Source organism: Sus scrofa, chromosome 1, assembly GCF_000003025.6.
Source record: "Sus scrofa isolate TJ Tabasco breed Duroc chromosome 1, Sscrofa11.1, whole genome shotgun sequence".
NCBI classification, from domain to species: Eukaryota; Metazoa; Chordata; class Mammalia; order Artiodactyla; family Suidae; genus Sus; species Sus scrofa.
This window is the reverse complement of record NC_010443.5, coordinates 105,228-124,102: the sequence shown is the minus strand read 5'-3', so window position 1 is coordinate 124,102 and position 18,875 is coordinate 105,228. Positions and strand designations below refer to the sequence as shown.

The window sequence follows — 18,875 nt, the reverse complement described above, 5'->3', positions numbered from 1 at the left end:
GACACAGTTTACAGGCCAAACTATTTTAGTGAAAAACTAAACTATTTTTAGTGAAAAACTAAAAATGCCTCCAAACAGTATTTTGGCAGGATTCAGCTACTGCCAAAAGTTGGGAGGTTTCCCACGGCCGCCCAGGCCTGCTGAGAGCCGGCCGCCCCATTTGGGCCTGGTGGGGAGAGGTGAGAACCACAAAAGCCTATCAGGCCTTTCTGGGCCGAGATCCAGTAAACTGGGGTGGGGACCCTACTCACTGAGGGGTGAACATCAAAGCTCTCAGAGCTGTTAAAATGCTAGCCAGCAGCTGAAGTGAGAAGAGCCACCTCTTCCTGCAGTTGGTGAGAAACGATGTGCTAAATTCCACAGTCAGTAGCCACAAGCTTGCCTGTGATTTCTTCAGTTTTACTTGTCTGGAGTAATTCCGTAGGAGGCCCAGGCGTTGTAAAGCTGCCTCTGGTCATCTGTGATAACAAGCCTGGGGCCTGGAAACCTCATTCTGGCCACTGCTGTGACCATCCGCCCCCCCCCCCCCCCGCCCCGGGGAGGTGTCAGGGACCAGGCTGCCCACCATCAGCCAGCAGAGCGCAGAAGGTTTCCCAGGACACGTGTGGCACTGTAGCTGTGAAAGGCATCGCCTTTGCCATGGAGGATGGTTCTCTTCTGATGCTCGTGGGACGCGGACAGCGGACAGCCGGCCCGGGCTGGGAGGGGAGGCTCTGGGCTCCACGCTGCAAAGAGCGTCTCTGCACCGAGCGGGGTGTCTGTGAGCCCGAGAGGTTCCATCTCCCTGCAGCGCTGGCAGTGGCGGCCTTTAGACGCAGGGCGGTGGCCGGAACTGCAGGGCGGAGGAGCACGTGTGACACTGCTCCCTTCCCCCAACAGGATGGCCTCACCACTGCTTCCCACCTGAATGGGACAAAACATGCATGACAGGTGGCCACACCTGAAAAGAGGATACAACTCAGATGTTGTTACATATACTTAGAAATGTGCGTCTTTTTCCGTTGGAATTGTAGAGAAATTTAATACTTAGTGTTTGTTTTCGTGTGTTTGGCGCAGGAAGTAGACAGTACGAGCCTGACCAATGGAGAAAGTACTAGTCATCTGGGTAAGTCCCCACATCAAAGATCGAGGTGAACCCGACTTTGTACCGTGGATCTTTCCTGTCAAGCGCCAGACTTAGAAAGAATTCAGATTGAAATCCTCCCAACGTGGAGCTGAGTTAACTCGGTTTCAGGATGGGTTTGCTTCTTCAAGAAAAAGTGTGCGTGGGCAGAATCCAGCCCTCCCCCCGAGGGCCTCCGTCAGAGCAAAGGAACGGGGCGCCACCCTCTTCTCCGAGGAGAGATGGCCTGTGGGTTCAGACCTGGTGTCACGTGAAGAGCAAAGCATTCTTTCCCGTCTCTTCCTTAGCCATTTTTAGAGTCTGTGCCTGATCCATGGCCCCAGTGTACTCGCCTCTTCATGCTGGTCTCCTCATCTGTGTGTACAAGGAGTGGCTGGTTTCTTTTAACGAGTTGGAATCTTACTGTATCCCGCTTTTTAAAATGTTAACACCGGGTCGTGAGGGAGTTTCCCAGACCACCTTGTCTCAGAAGACATGGAGTCTGACAGCCGTCTCATTTTCAGGAATTGTTTTCCAGCTATAAGGTCTAACCAGGAGTAAACGCCCACCCCTGTCTGTCCTTGGTCCTCGGGGTGTTTGCACAGAGAGAGGGCAACCGCCCTCCTCCTCGCCCTCCTGGTGGGAGAGGTGACCGCGTTGTCTTGGCACAGCACGCAGCTCACGGTCTGTTTCTGCCGTGCATCCTTTTCATTTTGCGTTGCCAGGCTTCGGCCCAGAGCTTTTACAGCAGCGCGGGGGAAGACTCCTGGGTCCCCACAGACACCAGACACCAGACGGGAACCCCGCCGGCGCGAGGAGCAGAGGCCGCCGCTGAGCGTCTGGAAGCCGCAGGTTCAGTGCCTCGGGAGCGGTACATGTGTTGCTCTTTTTCTGTGAGCCCTGAAAGGCTCTTGTTAAAAAGCATTTTAAGTGAATCCAAGTTCAGAGAAATCCTGTTCCTGGAAGAATTTGCAGATAATCCAAGAATTGAGATTTTATGCCCCCAGTTGTCCCGAGCTCAACCCCTGGAGTATCAATAATGGAAAACGTCCAGATTCAGCTCTTGGTGACCCCTGTCCCCTTAGCCTGGAGCTGGGGTGGCTGCCCACCCCTCGGGCCACACCCCACGCCTCGGAGCCCAGGACGCCCAGTGCTTACAGACCTGTCCTCGCGGGGTGAGCCCTGAGGCCTTGCAGTCCAGGCCGTGGCGCTGCTTGCCATGTGCTCCCCCAACTCACGGCCCTGAATGCCCAGCTCGTGCTCTGTCAGGTGTTAAAATCCCATTAGTATTTACCAAAAAGGGCTACAGCCTCCTCTGTGTTACTGTATTTACATCTCTTATGGTTGAAGTAGCCTCGCTACTGCTGCAGTTCCTTCTGAAGGAAATTGGCGTGTTTAATTGCTTTTCACGTGGTCTTGTAGGACACAGAGCATTATCTCCCAGCTTTGGAAAATTTCACGTATGAATGTCTCCTATCTAAATTTTAGCACCCTGTTCTTTCCCTTTTGCTAATTTGAGACGACCACTGCTTCTAGAAGTTTCATTCCTTTGCTGCTTATTTGTGTAACATTGAAATAAATTTCTCATTCCTGAGACTAAAAGAGTAGACTTCCGTGACTATTATCATTTTCCCCTTATAAGTAAACTCTAACGTGTCAGTCAGATATTGGTGTTCTTTTGGCAAGCTTAAGTAAGCCATTGAGTTGATATACTCTTTATTACGTTTGAAGAACAATGCAGTGATTGTTTGTAACATTCATGTTGTTACAGAAATTATCTCTGCAGTGAAGTCTTCTAATGAAAGTTCCATGTATCAGTTTAAAAATGAAAATAAAATGATATATTTATTACTCGTAATTAAATGTAATTTCGCATTTCTTTAATTGTTGGGAAGACATTTTACCATCTAATGTGTTGAGATCTTTGCGAAGAAAAAGGATGTTGAATTTTGTCATTTGCTTTTTCTGCATCTATCAAGATAATCATGTGATTTTTATTCTTTATTTTGTAATGTGGCATGTATCACACTGATTGGTTTGGGAATGCTGAAACATCCTTGCATCCCTGGAGTGAAGCCCAGTTGGTCGTGTATGACCTTTTTCGTGTATTGTTGAATTCGGTTTGCTAATATTTTGTTGAGGAATTGGTATCAGTGCTCGTCAGGGATGTTGGCCTGTGATTTTCCTGTGATGTCCTTATCTGGTTTTGGTGTCAGGGTGGTGCCGGCCTTGTAAAATGAGTTTGGGAGTGTTCCTTTCCCTTTAGTTTTTGGAAGAGTTTGAGAAGATTTAGAATTAAGTCTTCTTTAAATGTTTAGTGGAATTCGCTAGTGAGGCCGTTGGTCCTGAGCTTTTGTTTGGGTGGTTTGATTATTGACTCAGTCTTCCTTCTCTTTGATTGGTCTGTTCAGATTTTCTGTCTCATCATGATTCGGTCCTGGTGAGTTGTACGTTTCTAAGAATGTATCCGTTTTCCAGGTTATCTAGTTGTGTAATTGTTCTTAGTGGTCACAATTCTTTGTAGAGCTGTGGTGTCAGTTATATATCATCCCTTGTTTGTAATTTCTTCGAGTCATCATTTTCCTCTTGGTTAGTCTACCAAGATTACTAATTACTAATTACTAATCTACCAAGATTAGTCCATTCTGTTTATCTTTTAAAAACCAATGTAGCTTCTTATTGCTGTTGCTCCCTTTATTTCTGTTAACATTTTCTCTATATATTTACATGTATACATTTATATTTATATATGTGGTTGTGGTGTAGGCCAGTGGCTGCAGCTCCAATTCAACCCCTAGCCTGGGAACCGCCATATGCTGTGGGTGTGGCCCTAAAAAGACAGGAAAAAAATGAAAGGGCAGAATGGAGAAAATATTTGCAAACCGTATGTGATAAGGGGTAACATCCAAATATGGAAGGAACCCTTACAACCCAGTAGCAAAAAGCAAAATAATATAGTTGAAGAATGGGCAAAGGGACTGAATGGACATTTTCCAAAGACATACAAATGGCCAACAGTACATGAAAGACACTTAATATCGCTAATCGTCAGGAAAATGCAAATCAAACCCACAATGAGATGTCACCTCACAGCTTTCAGAATGGCTGTCACCAAAAACACAGGCGACAGCAGGTGTCAGCATGAGGAGAAAAGGGAACCTTGCACCGTCGGTCGAAATGTAAATTGGTGCAGCTACTGTGGAAAACAACATAGAGGTTTCTCGAGAATTAAAAATAGAACTACCATTCGATCCAGCAGCCCAGTCCTAGGTGTGTGTGTATCCAAGAGCAGTGGAGTCTGTGTCTTGAAGCTGCAGCTGCACTCCTGCGCTGCAGTGTTCATTGCAGCAGTATTCAGCAGAGCCTGCTGGGGGACAGCCTAAGGGTCCATCAGCGAAGGAATGGGTCGAGTGTGGTGTACCCACCAAAGGGACACCGTCCAGCCCTAAGAAGGAAATCCTGCCACTTGTGGCAGTGTGGCTGAGCTTGCGGGATGTTAGGCTACGCGAAATAAGCTGGGCACCGAAGGACAGATACTGCATGGTATTACCTCTAAGTGGAATCTAAAAGAAATTGAACTTAGAAAGAGCATAGTGGTGGTTTTCAGAGGTGGAAGGGTTGGGGAAATAGGGATATGTCGGTCAAAATGTATGAACGTGCAGTTATAAGCCGAAACCAAGTTCTGGAGCCCCAACGAACAGCACGGTAGCCACGTTAATAATGTGTACTTGGAACTTTCTAAGAAAATAGGTCTTCTTCAGTGCAATCCCTATCAAACTACCCATGACATTTTTCACAGAACTAGAACAAACAATCCAAACATTTATATGGAACAACAAAAGACCCGGAATCGCCAAAGCAATCCTGAGAAACGAAAACCAAGCAGGAGGCATAACTCTCCCAGACTTCAAGAAGTACTACAAAGCCACAGTCATCAAAACAGTGTGGTACTGGTATCAAAACAGACAGACAGACCAATGGAACAGAATAGAGAACCCGGAAATAAACCCTGACACCTATGGTCAATTAATCTTTGACAAGGGAGGCAAGAACATAAAATGGGAAAAAGAAAGTCTATTCAGCAAGCATTGCTGGGAAACCTGGACAGCTGCATGCAACGCAGTGAAACTAGAACACACCCTCACACCATGCACAAAAATAAACTCCAAATGGCTGAAAGACTTAAATATACGACAGGACACCATCAAACTCCTAGAAGAAAACATAGGCAAAACACTCTCTGACATCAACCTCATGAATATTTTCTCAGGTCAGTCTCCCAAAGCAATAGAAATTCGAGCAAAAATAAACCCATGGGACCTCATCAAACTGAAAAGCTTTTGCACAGCAAAGGAAACCCAAAAGAAAACAAAAAGACACCTTACAGAATGGGAGAAAACAGCTTCAAATGATGCAACTGACAAGGCCTTAATCTCTAGAATATATAAACAACTTATACAACCCAACAGCAGAAAAACCAATCAATCAATGGAAAAATGGGCAAAAGACCTGAATAGACTGTTCTCCAAAGAAGATATACAGATGGCCAGCAAACACATGAAAAAATGCTCCACATCGCTGATTATAAGAGAAATGCAAATCAAAACTACCATGAGATACCACCTCACACCAGTCAGAATGGCCATCATTAATAAGTCACAAATAGCAAGTGCTGGAGGGGCTGTGGAGAAAAGGGAACCCTCCTGCACTGTTGGTGGGAATGTAAACTGGTACAGCCACTATGGAGAACAGTTTGGAGATACCTTAGAAATCTATACATAGAACTTCCATATGACCCTGCAATCCCACTCTTGGGCATCTACCCGGACAAAACTCTACTTAAAAGAGGCACGTGCACCCGCATGTTCATTGCAGCACTATTCACAATAGCCAGGACATGGAAACAATCCAAATGTCCATCGACAGAGGATTGGATTCGGAAGATGTGGTATATATACACAATGGAATACTACTCAGCCATAAAAAAGGATGACATAATACCATTTGCAGCAACATGGATGGAACTAGAGAATCTCATACTGAGTGACATGAGCCAGAAAGACAAAGACAAATACCATATGATATCACTTATAACTGGAATCTAATATCCAGCACAAATGAATATCTCCTCAGAAAAGAAAATCATGGACTTGGAGAAGAGACTTGTGGCTGCCTGATGGGAGGGGGAGGGAGTGGGAGGGATGGGGAGCTTGGGCTTATCAGACACAACTTAGAATAGATTTACAAGGAGATCCTGCTGAGTAGCATTGAGAGCTTTGTCTAGATACTCTGTTTGTGTTGCAACAGAACAAAGGGTGGGGAAAAAAATGTAATGTATACATGTAAGGATAACTTGATCCCTTTGCTGTACAGTGGAAAATAAAAAAATAAATAAATAAATAAAAAATAAAAGGTAGAGGGCTGAGAGAAAAAAAAAAGAAAAAGAAAAAAAGAAAATAGGTCTTCTGACCACATGCACACAAATGTCAACTACGTGCTTGATGGTGGTGTGAATTGGGTTGACAGAGCTTATCTTCCCACGAGGATCAGTTTCCCGTGTACGTATCCGCTAGAACGGAGACGCGTGTGAGACAGTCAGGTGTAGGCATCAGACTGATCCACAGTGGTTGTCTTTATGGTGGGGATGAAATTACAAGAGACTTTTCATTTCTCACATTCCTCTATAGTTTGAATAATCAGGAGAGACATTTATTTGAAAGGGACCCAAAGATCAGAAATGTGTCTTTATTCAGCGTTCTGTCATCAGAAATGCCCGCTGGGACACATGCACTGTGAGCCACCTCCTTTTACAGAGAGATGGAGGCAGAGGCTCTGATTTCGTCATGTTACCTTCTGAGACCCCGACACCCCTTTCCCCACCTCTCGGGGGTCAGTTTCCACTGGTATGTAAGTATGCTGACCATTCCACCTCTCACTGTACTAAGACCTTCAGTCTTTTAAATTTTTACACGTTCTTGGTCAAAAAGTGTATTTCATCAATTTCGTTTGCATTTCTATGAGATTTAGATATTAGATTTTTACAGCATTTATTTTTTTCACACACATTGGCTCCTAGTATTTCCTTTTGTGAATGACTTATTCACAAAATAAGTAGCATCCTTGGCCAAGTTGTTCCTGGCCAATGTTTTAATATCCATCTGTAGGACCTGTTTACGCATTACGAATACTAACCCTTTGCCGGTGAGTACGTGGCAAGTGTTTCTTCCCTGTTCCTTGTTCCTGGTTTCCTGGTGTTGGAAATCTTCAGTCGCTCCATGCATCCAGTCTGTCGGAAAGAGGTAGATCTTGAATTTATACTCCTTTTAGTATGTCCACTGCTGCCACCGTAGTCCAAGCCTCTGTCCCCTCTGCAAGCGTCCCTGTCTCTGTGGCCTCTGAAATGCCACAGAAATAAAGAGGAAAATGCCTCTTCTCTGGCTATGCCTTCACGTCCTGCTCTGACCGAAACCTGACATCCCCTTAAGTAGCTGCTTCCCTGTACCTTCATAGTTCTCATTCCCGCTTCCAGACTGTTCCTGTGATAATCAGAACTTGCTGACAGACTGTGCGCACCCAGCAGTGGGAAGCGTCCGTGGCGAGCCCTCGACTCTGCGTCAGGAAGGCTGCCAGGCGCCCCCGGTCTCAGCTCCGCCGTGTCCGCAGCCTCGGCTGGAGACGTGAAGTGACACACACGCTCATTCACTCCGTGCCTGGCCGATGCTGGCTCTGCCCTGGGGCCTCTGTTTCTCTCCACGTGAACCTCCGCTGCCCATGGGGCCTAGTGTGGGGCTACTTCCCAGCATGGCCACTGGGTACCACAGACAAACACCCCAAGAGCTGAAGAGCCAGGCAGATGCCACATGGCCCTCTAGCACCCAAGCGCACTCGTCACACCTCAGTTCCCCTGCCTGCTCCATCCAAAAAGGCAGCCTACACGCCTGTCCAGATTCAGGTGGGGGTCAGGGGCTCTTCCTCTTGATGGGATAGGAGTGGGTCTGGAAGAGCACAGGGGACCGGAGTATCGCTGTGGCTGTTTTTGGAAAATAGAACCTCCCACACAGACCATTGCCCCTCCCTGGAAACAGTGGCCTTTAAATCTCTTGTCACCACCCGACTACCACCCTTCCTGATGGCCCTCAGATTCTTCAAGATTCAGGCTCCTGGCTCGCTCTTCCCAGCCTGACTCTGGTAATAACCTGCGGTGACTTCATAGCCTGTAGCTTAATGTTAATCCCTCGACCTCCCTCTCCAGTGACCGTGTATTCCACCTTGGCCTTCTCGTTACCAGTGGCCCAGCCCCTTCAGAACTTCGGTTTCAGACACGTGCTGTCCACCCACACAGCTTCTTGCTTCTTGATCCGGGTGACCCTTCGGTCAGGTCAGGACTCCAGGCCGCTGGGCCTCCCATTCCTTCTCACCCGTCCCCCTGTTGACCTTCAAAGGCTGGTAATCAGAGTGACTTCCTTGTATCCAATCCCGACTGTTTGCCTCTCTCACTACTCCGTTGATGTGGTAGGACCACAGACCTAGGCTGAATCAGACCCTCTGCATTCGGAATGGGGCTGGAGAGAAACCCACAGTCATCCTTACCAGCCCCAACCTGAGTGCTCACCCGTGACTGCAGAGAAGGCGTCCCCACTCTCCCAGTACCCAGACTTTTCACATCCTCTCTGCCTAGTCTTCCAACCCTTCTTCCCCACCCTCAGTCGCAGCCGCCAACCTTGCTTTCTCTGCATTCCTGTAGCCGCCTTTGCCCTCTTTCAAGCGTCTATGTATCGTCAAACATAAACTGTGTAACTAAGTACCAGGAGAACTAGACGGTCCAGACTAAGAGGACGACGGCTGACCTGACCCCGAGTCTCCAGTGGTGCACTCGGACCCACCACCTGGTCAGCAGCACCCCTCCAACCCCTGCAGCATCAGTTACATCTTCCCCAGTGGCTTTCCCTCCCATTTTGCAAAAGCCTCTCTCTGATCTATGTAATGTCCAGCACTCCTGTCATTTCTTTGCTTTCCTTTAGAGAAAAATAAGTTTGAGTCCAGAATCCTCCTGTCAGTCAAATTAGCTTTCTGGCATCAGAGCAAAAATTAATGCATTTTCAGGAACCATAAAATTTTGACTAACATATCTTTTCCAAAAGAAGGTGGACATGCTCTAGAAAAAAAAACGAACACTTACATCGAACAGGACTGCATGGGAGGTAAGAAACAGTGTTGAACAAAGAAATTAGAATATATAGTTGTTGCTAACAATTACTAACTGTAAAAAGCAGGAGGCAGAAACAATTGAAGACTAAAATCCCAGACTATTACAAGGAAAGTGATGAGTGTTCCTGGGGAATAAAATCAAAGAACAGGGAGACTAAATGTAACTTGCTTGGAGGATAGATCCTGAATAAATCTGGAGGCTTTTAGAAAAAGCAGATTAGCGAGTGTAAAGCACAGGGCACGCTCTGGAGGAAGGAAGGAAAGGGAGCAGGAAGGAAGGTGGTAGAGGAGCGTCTGCCACGCGCTCCAGCGCCTGGTCTCGTAAGTCAGATCACACGCAGACACGAGGGAAAGCAGACCTGACAGCAGTGTCTGACACACCTCCCTCAGAGAAGAACAGATCGAGTCGACAAACAACGACACCGCGAATAAGCCCATTAACAAGTTTATTCTAATAAACTTACAGAACAATAGGTGCCTTTTTGTTTATATTACTTTCAGACACATATGGGCAGTTCACAAAATCCAAGTATGTGTTACAGGCTCCAGAGTAAATCGCCGCCAATTTAGTGAAAAGCAAAAATCCCACAAGCCGTGTTTTCTGACCACAGGAAATAACTTGAGAAATCAACAGGATGGAAAACAAAAATTTTCCCACTTGGAAATTAGTTCATCATTCTACATTTTTATTGAGGAAACCGATCAAAATTACTTCAGGAAATAGTAATAAAAGGACTGCATTTAAGAGTTTCTGGGAGGGGAGCAGAGGGGAGTGATGCTGGGAAGACGGTGGAGTAGGCGTCTCTGGGGACCCGTCTCTGCCTGGACAGCTGTTGTGCTGGCAGAGACCTCTGAAGGAGTGATTTCGGAACTCTGGAGCCTGTTTGAAGGCTTGCAGCTTCCGGGGGAAGGCTTGCCTGGTTAGTTGTGGTTAGTTTCCACCCCTTTTGGCTGCCCATCCTCTTTCCTCTTGGCAGTCAGCCGTGCCCATGTTGCTGATGCAGCTTACTAGAGCCAGGATGGGCAGTGAGGTCCTTGGCCACGGGTCGGGCTCCTGTGCAGTGGGGGTTGCTCCTGATCGCAGCGGGGCAGGCACGGGCCATCACTGTTTCAGCCCCCAACTTGCTGAAGTGGCTTCCACAGCATTGAAAGGAGCAGCACCTGTGGAGGGTTTTTCCCCCCTTTTTGCTCCTTTGGAAGCCAGACACTTCAGGATTAAGACATTCAAAAGCAAGTACTGGCGCCTTGATTCCCAGGTTTACCAGAGGCCGTGCTCGGGCTCTGGCTGGAACCGTGTTTCGCAACCAGTATGACAATGATGTCACTGTTTGGAGCCCTCAGGGCCACATTCAGGTTGAATGTGCAGTGGAAGCTGTCAAACAAGGTTCAGCCGCAGTTGCTATGACGTCAAAAACCCATGCAGTGCTGGTGGCATTGAAGGGCGCAGTCAGCGCTTGCAGCTCCTCAGAAAAGAGTTCTCCATGTCGATAACCACATCGACACCTCAGTTGCGGGACGTACTGCTGATGCTAGACTGTCAGGTAATTGTATGCGTCAGGAGTGTTTGGGTTCCAGGTTTGTATCTGGCAGACCTCTGCTGTGTCTCGTCTCGTGCCTCATTGGAAGCAAAACCCAGATCCCAATGCGACGACGTGGCCGGGGACCGTGTGGTGCTGCGCTGCTTATCGCTGGTTATGATGATGTGGGCCTCACATTTTCAAACTTGTCCATTTGCTGACTATTTCAGCTGCAGAGCTGTGTCCATTGGAGCTTGTTCTCAATCCGTTTGTGCTTACTCGGAGAGACGTACGTTGAAGGTTGTGGAACGCACTTTGAATGAACTGGTTAAGCACGGTCTGTGCGCAGAACAGGACCTAACTACAAAGACCTTTTCCATTGGAGTTGTTGGTGAAGACTTCGGGTTTGCGAGTCACGACGATGATGTGTCTCCACTCCTGGAAGGTCTTGACGAAAGACCACAGGGAAGGCGCGGCCTGCTCAGCCTACTGATGAGCCTGCAGAAAAGCTGATGAACCAGTGGAACCTTACGTGGTAAACCAGTGTACACGTGTCTCACCAAGCGTGTAAGAAGCAGGAACACAGTGCTGATGACAGCAGTCTATACGTTGAGCCAAAAGATACAGAATGTGGGGTAATGGTGTGTGTTAGGAATTGGTCCAGATGTGAGTTTTTCCCAAGCAACTCCACCAAGGCCATATAATGGGTTGCATTTTTCTTTAAGAGGGTCTGTATAATCGTTTTCTGGAAAGTATAGTTGTCTGTACTACTGTTTTTACATGAAGAACATACTGTCTTTGTGGTTTTAAAGACAACTGTGAAATAAAATTGTTTTACCTGCCAAAAAACAAAACAAAGCAAACAAAAACAGAAGCAAGTACATACACAGGAGTTTAGGAAGCCAGCACACTTGGCCAGGGAAGGGCGCAGGCTCAGAAGAGACAAGCAAAGACCTTACTTACGTGTTCCCTTCAGGCCGGTCAGCACAGAGACAGCAACAACCAACCGCAGTCATAGAAGCCGGGCAGCATCTGCTTTCCGGAATTAAAACAGTGTAAGGTTTAAATGGCCAGCTTTCAACAAAAAAAAAAATCACAAGGAATACAGAGAAATAGGAAGGCATGGCCCATTCAAAGTAACAAAATAAAAGAAACTCTCCCCGAGGAAGCCCAGATGTCATAGTTACAAGATAAAACTTTAAGGAAACTGTCTTAGAGATGCTCAAAGGACTAAAAGAAGACATGGACAAAATCAAGGAACAATGAGCAAAATGAGACTATCAAGTGATCTAGGGAGGTAAGATTTAGGGAAAAAAAAAGATTCTGGATCAGAGAAGTACAGAAACTGAAATGAAAAAATCTCTAGAGTGGTTCAAAGGCAGGTATGAGCAGGGAGATTTCTATTTGATTTGAGAGACAAAATGGAAATTCAGTTATTAATTTGAGCATAGTGTATAAAGATGTAATTTGTGGGAGTTCCTGTCGTGGCTCAGTGGTTAATGAATCCGACTAGGAACCATGAGGTTGCAGGTTCGATCCCTGGCCTCACTCAGTGGGTTAAGGATCCGGTGTTGCCATGAGCTGTGCTGTAGGTCGTAGATGCGGCTCGGATCTGGCGTTGCTGTGGCGAAGGCAGGTGGCTACAGCTCCGATTGGACCCCTAGCCTGGGAACCTCCATATGCCTCGGGTGCGGCCCTAGAAGACAAAATAAAATTAAATTTAAAAAAGATGTAATTTGCGATAAAGGTAGCAGAAAGGGGTATGAAGCGGCATAGGAGCAGGTTAGGCTATCAGAGTTAAGTTGGTATGGATTCTACTTGGAATGTTCTAACTTGAGGATGCTCAGGGTAATCCCTGTGGTCACCACAGACGGACACACAGAAGAAAATGAGAATCAAAACATGTCATTACAAAAAACATCAACCAAACACCAAAGAAGGCAGGATTGAAGAAAATGAGAGACCCCCAAAAAGCTACACAGCACATAGAGAGCAAAGAGCAAAACATCAGAAGTTCCTCCTTATCAATCTTAATTTAAATGAATTAAACTCTCCTATCAAAAGACAGAGATTGGGCCAACAGATAAAACAGATAAACAATATATGCTCTCTGAGAAATTCACCTAGATCCAAAGACAAATTGGTTGAAAAGGATAGGATGGGAAAAGATACTTCATACACAAAGTGGCCAAAAGACAGCTGAGATGGTTTTTCGACTGTCGGACAAAATGGACTTTAATGGTGGGAATGTACATTGGTACAACTACTATGGAAAAGTGTGGAAGTACCTCAGAAAACTACACGTAGAACTACCATATGATCCAGCATTCCCACTCCTAGACACATATCCAGACAAAACTTTCATTGAAAAAGATACAAGCACCCGTGGGTTCATCGCAGCCGTATTCACTATAGCCGCCACATAGAAACAGCCTAAGTGTCCATCAGCAGATGAATGGATTAAGATGTGGTACATATACACAGTGGAAAACTATTCAACCATGAAAAAGACCAAATAATGCCATTTGTAGCAACATGGGTGGAACCTGAGACCCTCATACAAGTAATTCAGAAAGAGACGAACACCATGTGATATCCACACACAAGCGGAGCCGAAAATGGCACAAACGATCTCTCCAGAGCAGAGACAGATCGTGGACATGGGGAGCAGACTTGTGTTTGCCGAGCGGGCGGGGGAGACAAGGGGGCTGGCGGGGAGTTTGGGGTTGGTAGATGCAGACTGTTTAATTTCAAACGGTTGGACGAGGGGGGTCCTGCTGTCCAGCACAGGGCACTGTGTCCAGTCTCTTGGAGAAGAACCTGATGCATGTGTGACTGTACAGCAGAAGTTGAAGGAACGCTAAATCAACCATACTTTGATAAAATGTTTTTAAAAGTAGAGTTAGTAAGGGTTACACAGGGCAGAGGACAGTATCTGTTAATACAAGTCTCAATACAGCAAGAAGAAGTAACAGTTATAAACATTTGCTCACCAAGTAACAGACCCTCGAGATAATGTGAGACAAAAACTGACAGAATCGAAGGGAGAAAGAGTTCAGCAAAAACAGTGGGACGTCATTATCCCACTTGGAAAATGGACAGAAGGATCGGAAGACAAGGACGGTCTTTCACGCGAGAAATGGCCCTGGTCTAACAGGCGTGTTGAGAACAGTCACCAGTGGCGGCGCCTGCACCCACGTTCTCGAGTGCGCTGGACGTTCTCCAGGATGTGCCACGTGCCAGGCCATGAACACGTCGCGGTAGGTTTTAAAACAACATGTGTCGCATAAAGGATCTTCTCCGATCACCCTGGGATGAAGTTAGAAATCAGTAACAGAAGGTATACTGGAAGTTTCGCAAGTATGTGGAAATTAAACGGAATACTACTAAACAACCGATGGGTCAAAAAAGTTACGCCTTCTGTGTACCAGGCACTATAATGGAGCAGAAATAATTGTTTCAAAATAGTTAGCTAATAAGCATTGACTTTCTAAAATTTTTTTATTGTAGTTGATTTACCAGAAAAAAAAAATTACTGAAAGACTTAAATATACGACAGGACACCATCAAACTCCTAGAAGAAAACATAGGCAAAACACTCTCTGACATCAACCTCATGAATATTTTCTCAGGTCAGTCTCCCAAAGCAATAGAAATTCGAGCAAAAATAAACCCATGGGACCTCATCAAACTGAAAAGCTTTTGCACAGCAAAGGAAACCCAAAAGAAAACAAAAAGACACCTTACAGAATGGGAGAAAACAGCTTCAAATGATGCAACTGACAAGGCCTTAATCTCTAGAATATATAAACAACTTATACAACCCAACAGCAGAAAAACCAATCAATCAATGGAAAAATGGGCAAAAGACCTGAATAGACTGTTCTCCAAAGAAGATATACAGATGGCCAGCAAACACATGAAAAAATGCTCCACATCGCTGATTATAAGAGAAATGCAAATCAAAACTACCATGAGATACCACCTCACACCAGTCAGAATGGCCATCATTCATAAGTCCACAAATAACAAGTGCTGGAGGGGCTGTGGAGAAAAGGGAACCCTCCTGCACTGTTGGTGGGAATGTAAACTGGTACAGCCACTATGGAGAACAGTTTGGAGATACCTTAGAAATCTATACATAGAACTTCCATATGACCCCACGATCCCACTCTTGGGCATCTATCCGGACGAAACTCTACTTAAAAGAGGCACATGCACCCGCATGTTCATTGCAGCACTATTCACAATAGCCAGGACATGGAAAAAAACCAAATGTCCATCGACAGAGGATTGGATTCGGAAGATGTGGTATATATACACAATGGAATACTACTCAGCCATAAAAAAGAATAACATAATGCCATTTGCAGCAGCATGGATGGAACTAGAGAATCTCATACTGAGTGAAATGAGCCAGAAAGACAAAGACAAATACCATATGATATCACTTATAACTGGAATCTAATATCCAGCACAAATGAATATCTCCTCAGAAAAGAAAATCATGGACTTGGAGAAGAGACTTGTGGCTGCCTGATGGGAGGGGGAGGGAGTGGGAGGGATCGGGAGCTTGGGCTTATCAGACACAACCTAGAATAGATTTACAAGGAGATCCTGCTGAATAGCATTGAGAGCTTTGTCTAGATACTCATGTTGCAACAGAAGAAAGGGTGGGGGAAAAACTGTAACTGCAATGTATACATCTAAGGATAACCTGACCCCCTTGCTGTACAGTGGGAAAATAAAAAAAAAAAAAAAATTACAAGGGAAGTTAGAAAATACTTGAGGCAAATGAAAATGAACACAAAACATCAAGACTTACGTGATGCAATGAAACCAGTGCCCCCTGCGCCCGCCCTCCGCTGGGCAGCTCCCTCCCTCCCTCTCTTAACCTGCCTTTGGTTTCCCACTGGTTAACGTGCAGTAACGGAAGTATCAACTTCAGAACGAATGTTCCAGATTCTTGTCAAGGTTTTGCCGTATCTGTTTCAACTTCCCATGTCTTTGCTGATTTAATTCTCGTTCACGTTGTTAAAAGACAGACTAACGCATACGAAATTTTTAAGACTTTATTTGAGAAAGAAGTCAATTCAGACTATGCGGCACCAAAGCAGAATCTGTTAGGAGGCTTCACAGACAAGAGCCGCTTGAGGAGGCCGTCACTCCGGTCACCTTGACTGTTTGTGATGGACTGTCCCTAGGTTTTGGTTTCTGAGTGTTGAGGCACTTGGGTTACAGCTCTGCTTGGCATAGTTGGGCTTCTGAGGCCTAAGAGCTAATGCGGTGTAATGTAACGGCCCCTGCTGAATTAACTCCACGCCTTCTGCAGGCGTAGTAGGTCTGCCTCTGGCCTGTGATGGGGAAAGTGGGGCTTCCCTTCTCTCCCTAAGGAAGAGGTGCAGGTGAGCTTCCACGGAACGCCCTTAGGTGTGGCTGTCCTGACGGGCCCAGAGCCGGGAGGTCCAGCCCCCACCCCAGTTGTAGGCGCCCAGGCGACCACCCACCAGCAGGAGCTTCCGAGGGAGCCCCCTGCTGAGAGAGCCAGTGGGGGCGCCAGCCAGCCCCCAGCGCAGCCCCTGCACAGCAGAGGGCGCCAGGAAGCTGGTGCCCGTCGTTCAGATGGGAAAACTTTCTCGAACGATTTCTGGGACGATTTCCTCCTCATTTCCTCTGCTCTCAACCTCAGAGCTTGGACACGATTTCTGTTTTCTCTCCTGATACCTTTTTGTCTTTTGACTCTACTCTGCGGGAAATTTCTTCCACTTTATCTTCCATCCTTTCTATTAATTCTTGAATTTTTCTGTACTTAAATTCTGAGATCTCTGCGGCTTTTTTCTCATTTGTGTGGCGTCCTCCTGTGTCACGATTGTGCATTTTCTGTCGTATCTGACATTAATTACACCTGTAGTTTGTTTTATTTTTTTCTTCTTCCTTTATAAACAGTTTCAAGGTTCTTTTTCTATGTGTTTGTTTTGATCTCTGTTTTTAGTCTAGTTTTTTTTTTTTTCTTTCCTCAAACACTAAGTGGCCTGCTCCTGAGCGCCCGCTCTTGTTGACGAGTGAGGCATTAACAAGGTGACCACATGTCTGTGCTGGACGAGGCTTTGCTGCTGTCTCCTCAGTCCCGGAGCCATGGGGCAAGTCCTGGCGCTGGACCCCTTCCTCGGGTTGGTCAGTGTCCTTAGAGGAGGCATGGAGGGAGTTAAAGAGTCTGAAGCTCTGAGTGCCCACTGGAAAGGGGGCCGGAGGCAGTGGCGAGGTGCCCTGGGGTAGCCCCAGCTTTCTAGCCTGGGTGGGTAAGGAGTTTGGTACTTGACTTGGAAGCAGTGGGAACTGGGTTGTTGCTACTGAGGCACCACCTGTGCGGCTTAGGAGCCGGAAGGAAGACCCTGGAGTGGTTCCTGTTCTGCCACCTGCTCCGTGGGTGGCCTTGGGAGCAGCCTCTTACCTCCCCCGAGAGAGTGTGTCCACACACCTTGAGCACGTGCCCCATTGCTTCCACAGCTGGCTGGGGGCGGGGGGGTCGGAACATTTGCAGAGACGTGGGAACAGTGCCTGCCCCCCCACCCCTGGCACCTGCCGACTGTGGAGAAGGGGGAGGCTGAGGGGAGCCATGGGTGGAGGAGGGGCGGGGGGGTGCAGGAGGCAGGGAGGTCGGGGTTGGGGAGGAGAGCCGCAGGGGTGGGGCAGAGGGGTCAGTGCTGTCCCTTGTGACCCAGCAGATGAGGACAACATTGAGCACTGAGGCCACCAGGGGCCACACAGGAGGAGTGAGTGGTCCGTGGTGTCCAGTCAGCGGAGCAGGCCTGGCTGTAGCTGCGGGAGACCCTCAGCGGTGCCTCTAGGGCTTCTGCTCCTGGTGAGGGGCCTCGGAGGGCAGCTGGCAGAGCCCACCCAGCCTGGGCACTAAAACATGACTGCATTGGAGTTACTGTTGTGGAGCAGGGAAACAGCCGGACTGGTGTTCAGGAGGATGCTAGTGGGTTAAGGATCTGGCATCGCTTTGAGCTGCAGTGTGGGTCTCAGATGCTGCTCGGGCCCTGCGTTGCTGGGGCGTAGGCGGCAGCTGTGCTCCAGTTCGACTCCTAGCCAGGGAACACCCAGATGCCTCTGGGGCGGCCGTCAAAAGCAGACAAACAAACAAAAAACACGGCTTCACAAGAAGTTATTCTCACAGTGGTGGCCCCGCCGACAAAAATCCTTGTAGAATATGCATTGTGTCCGGGGGCAGCCGTTGGTTTTGATTCCATGTTTTAAATTGGTTAAAAAGGTCATGTGGGCATGAGTTTAGAGTTTTCCACTGGTGAGTGGAAATGACTGGCTGTGGTTGCCGTTTTTGCTTCTAGGATTAGCCAGGCATCCTCACGAAACGAGACGCATGCAAGAGCCGGGAGGGAGGAGGCGCGCGCTCTGCCCCGTGGCCCTTAGGGCAGGTCCTCGAGGGACCCGCAGCAGGGCAGACAGTCGTCTCCATGTACCGTCTCTCCTGTCCTGAGCGCGACGTGTGGCACAGGGTTGTGGTTTGTGCCACATATGAGTGATGGATGTTACTCGTGAGAAGACATGACTGACTGCTTCTGTCACTTGGACCTGTCAGAGCTCTGGACCTGGGAAGGCCCTGGGCCTAACACCAGCCTGGGAGGCTGCCGGCCGTGTCTGGCGAGGTTGCCGTGGCAGCAGCAGGGGGCCCAGTCCTGGCTCTGCTTGGCCGCCTCCTCCTTTTTGGCCCTGGTGTTGCCATCCTCAAATGTAAGTCGCATGAACACCTTTTTTTTTTTTTTTTGGCTGCACCGCCGCATGTGGAAGTTCCCAGACCAGGGATGGAACGCTGGCTGCAGTTCCAGCCTGTGCTGGTGACCCTCAGCCCACTGTGCCACAGGGGAACTCTGCAAAGGAGAAAAGTGATTCCTGTGTCAATTTGTTTTTCTTCTAACATTACTTAAAGTCGCGCACCCATGCATTAGATTCCTTAGGTTTTCAGCTCCTTAACACAGCTTTTTAAAATTTTTATCATGGTTGATTAGCAGTGTTCTGTCAGTTTCTGC

The 18,875-nt window shown here is 47.4% G+C and overlaps 1 protein-coding gene and 1 pseudogene across 8 annotated transcripts in view; both read left to right on the top strand.

Moving 5' to 3' along the window:
• The window catches only part of FAM120B (family with sequence similarity 120B), a 65,641-nt gene extending 62,681 nt beyond the window's left edge, over positions 1-2,960 (top strand). For 3 of the 8 annotated variants that reach the window (XM_021085516.1, XM_021085510.1, XM_021085506.1), the window contains exons 9-10: positions 1,057-1,105; positions 1,828-2,711. In XM_021085516.1, the coding sequence (XP_020941175.1) occupies positions 1,057-1,097 (41 nt within the window). In that variant the 3' untranslated portion in view covers positions 1,098-1,105; positions 1,828-2,711. Of the gene's footprint in view, positions 1-1,056 lie in introns of all 8 variants that reach the window. The other 5 variants (XM_021085513.1, XM_021085507.1, XM_021085518.1 and 2 more) reach the window with 3 other exon arrangements.
• LOC100624421 lies at positions 10,460-12,146 on the top strand (annotated as a pseudogene).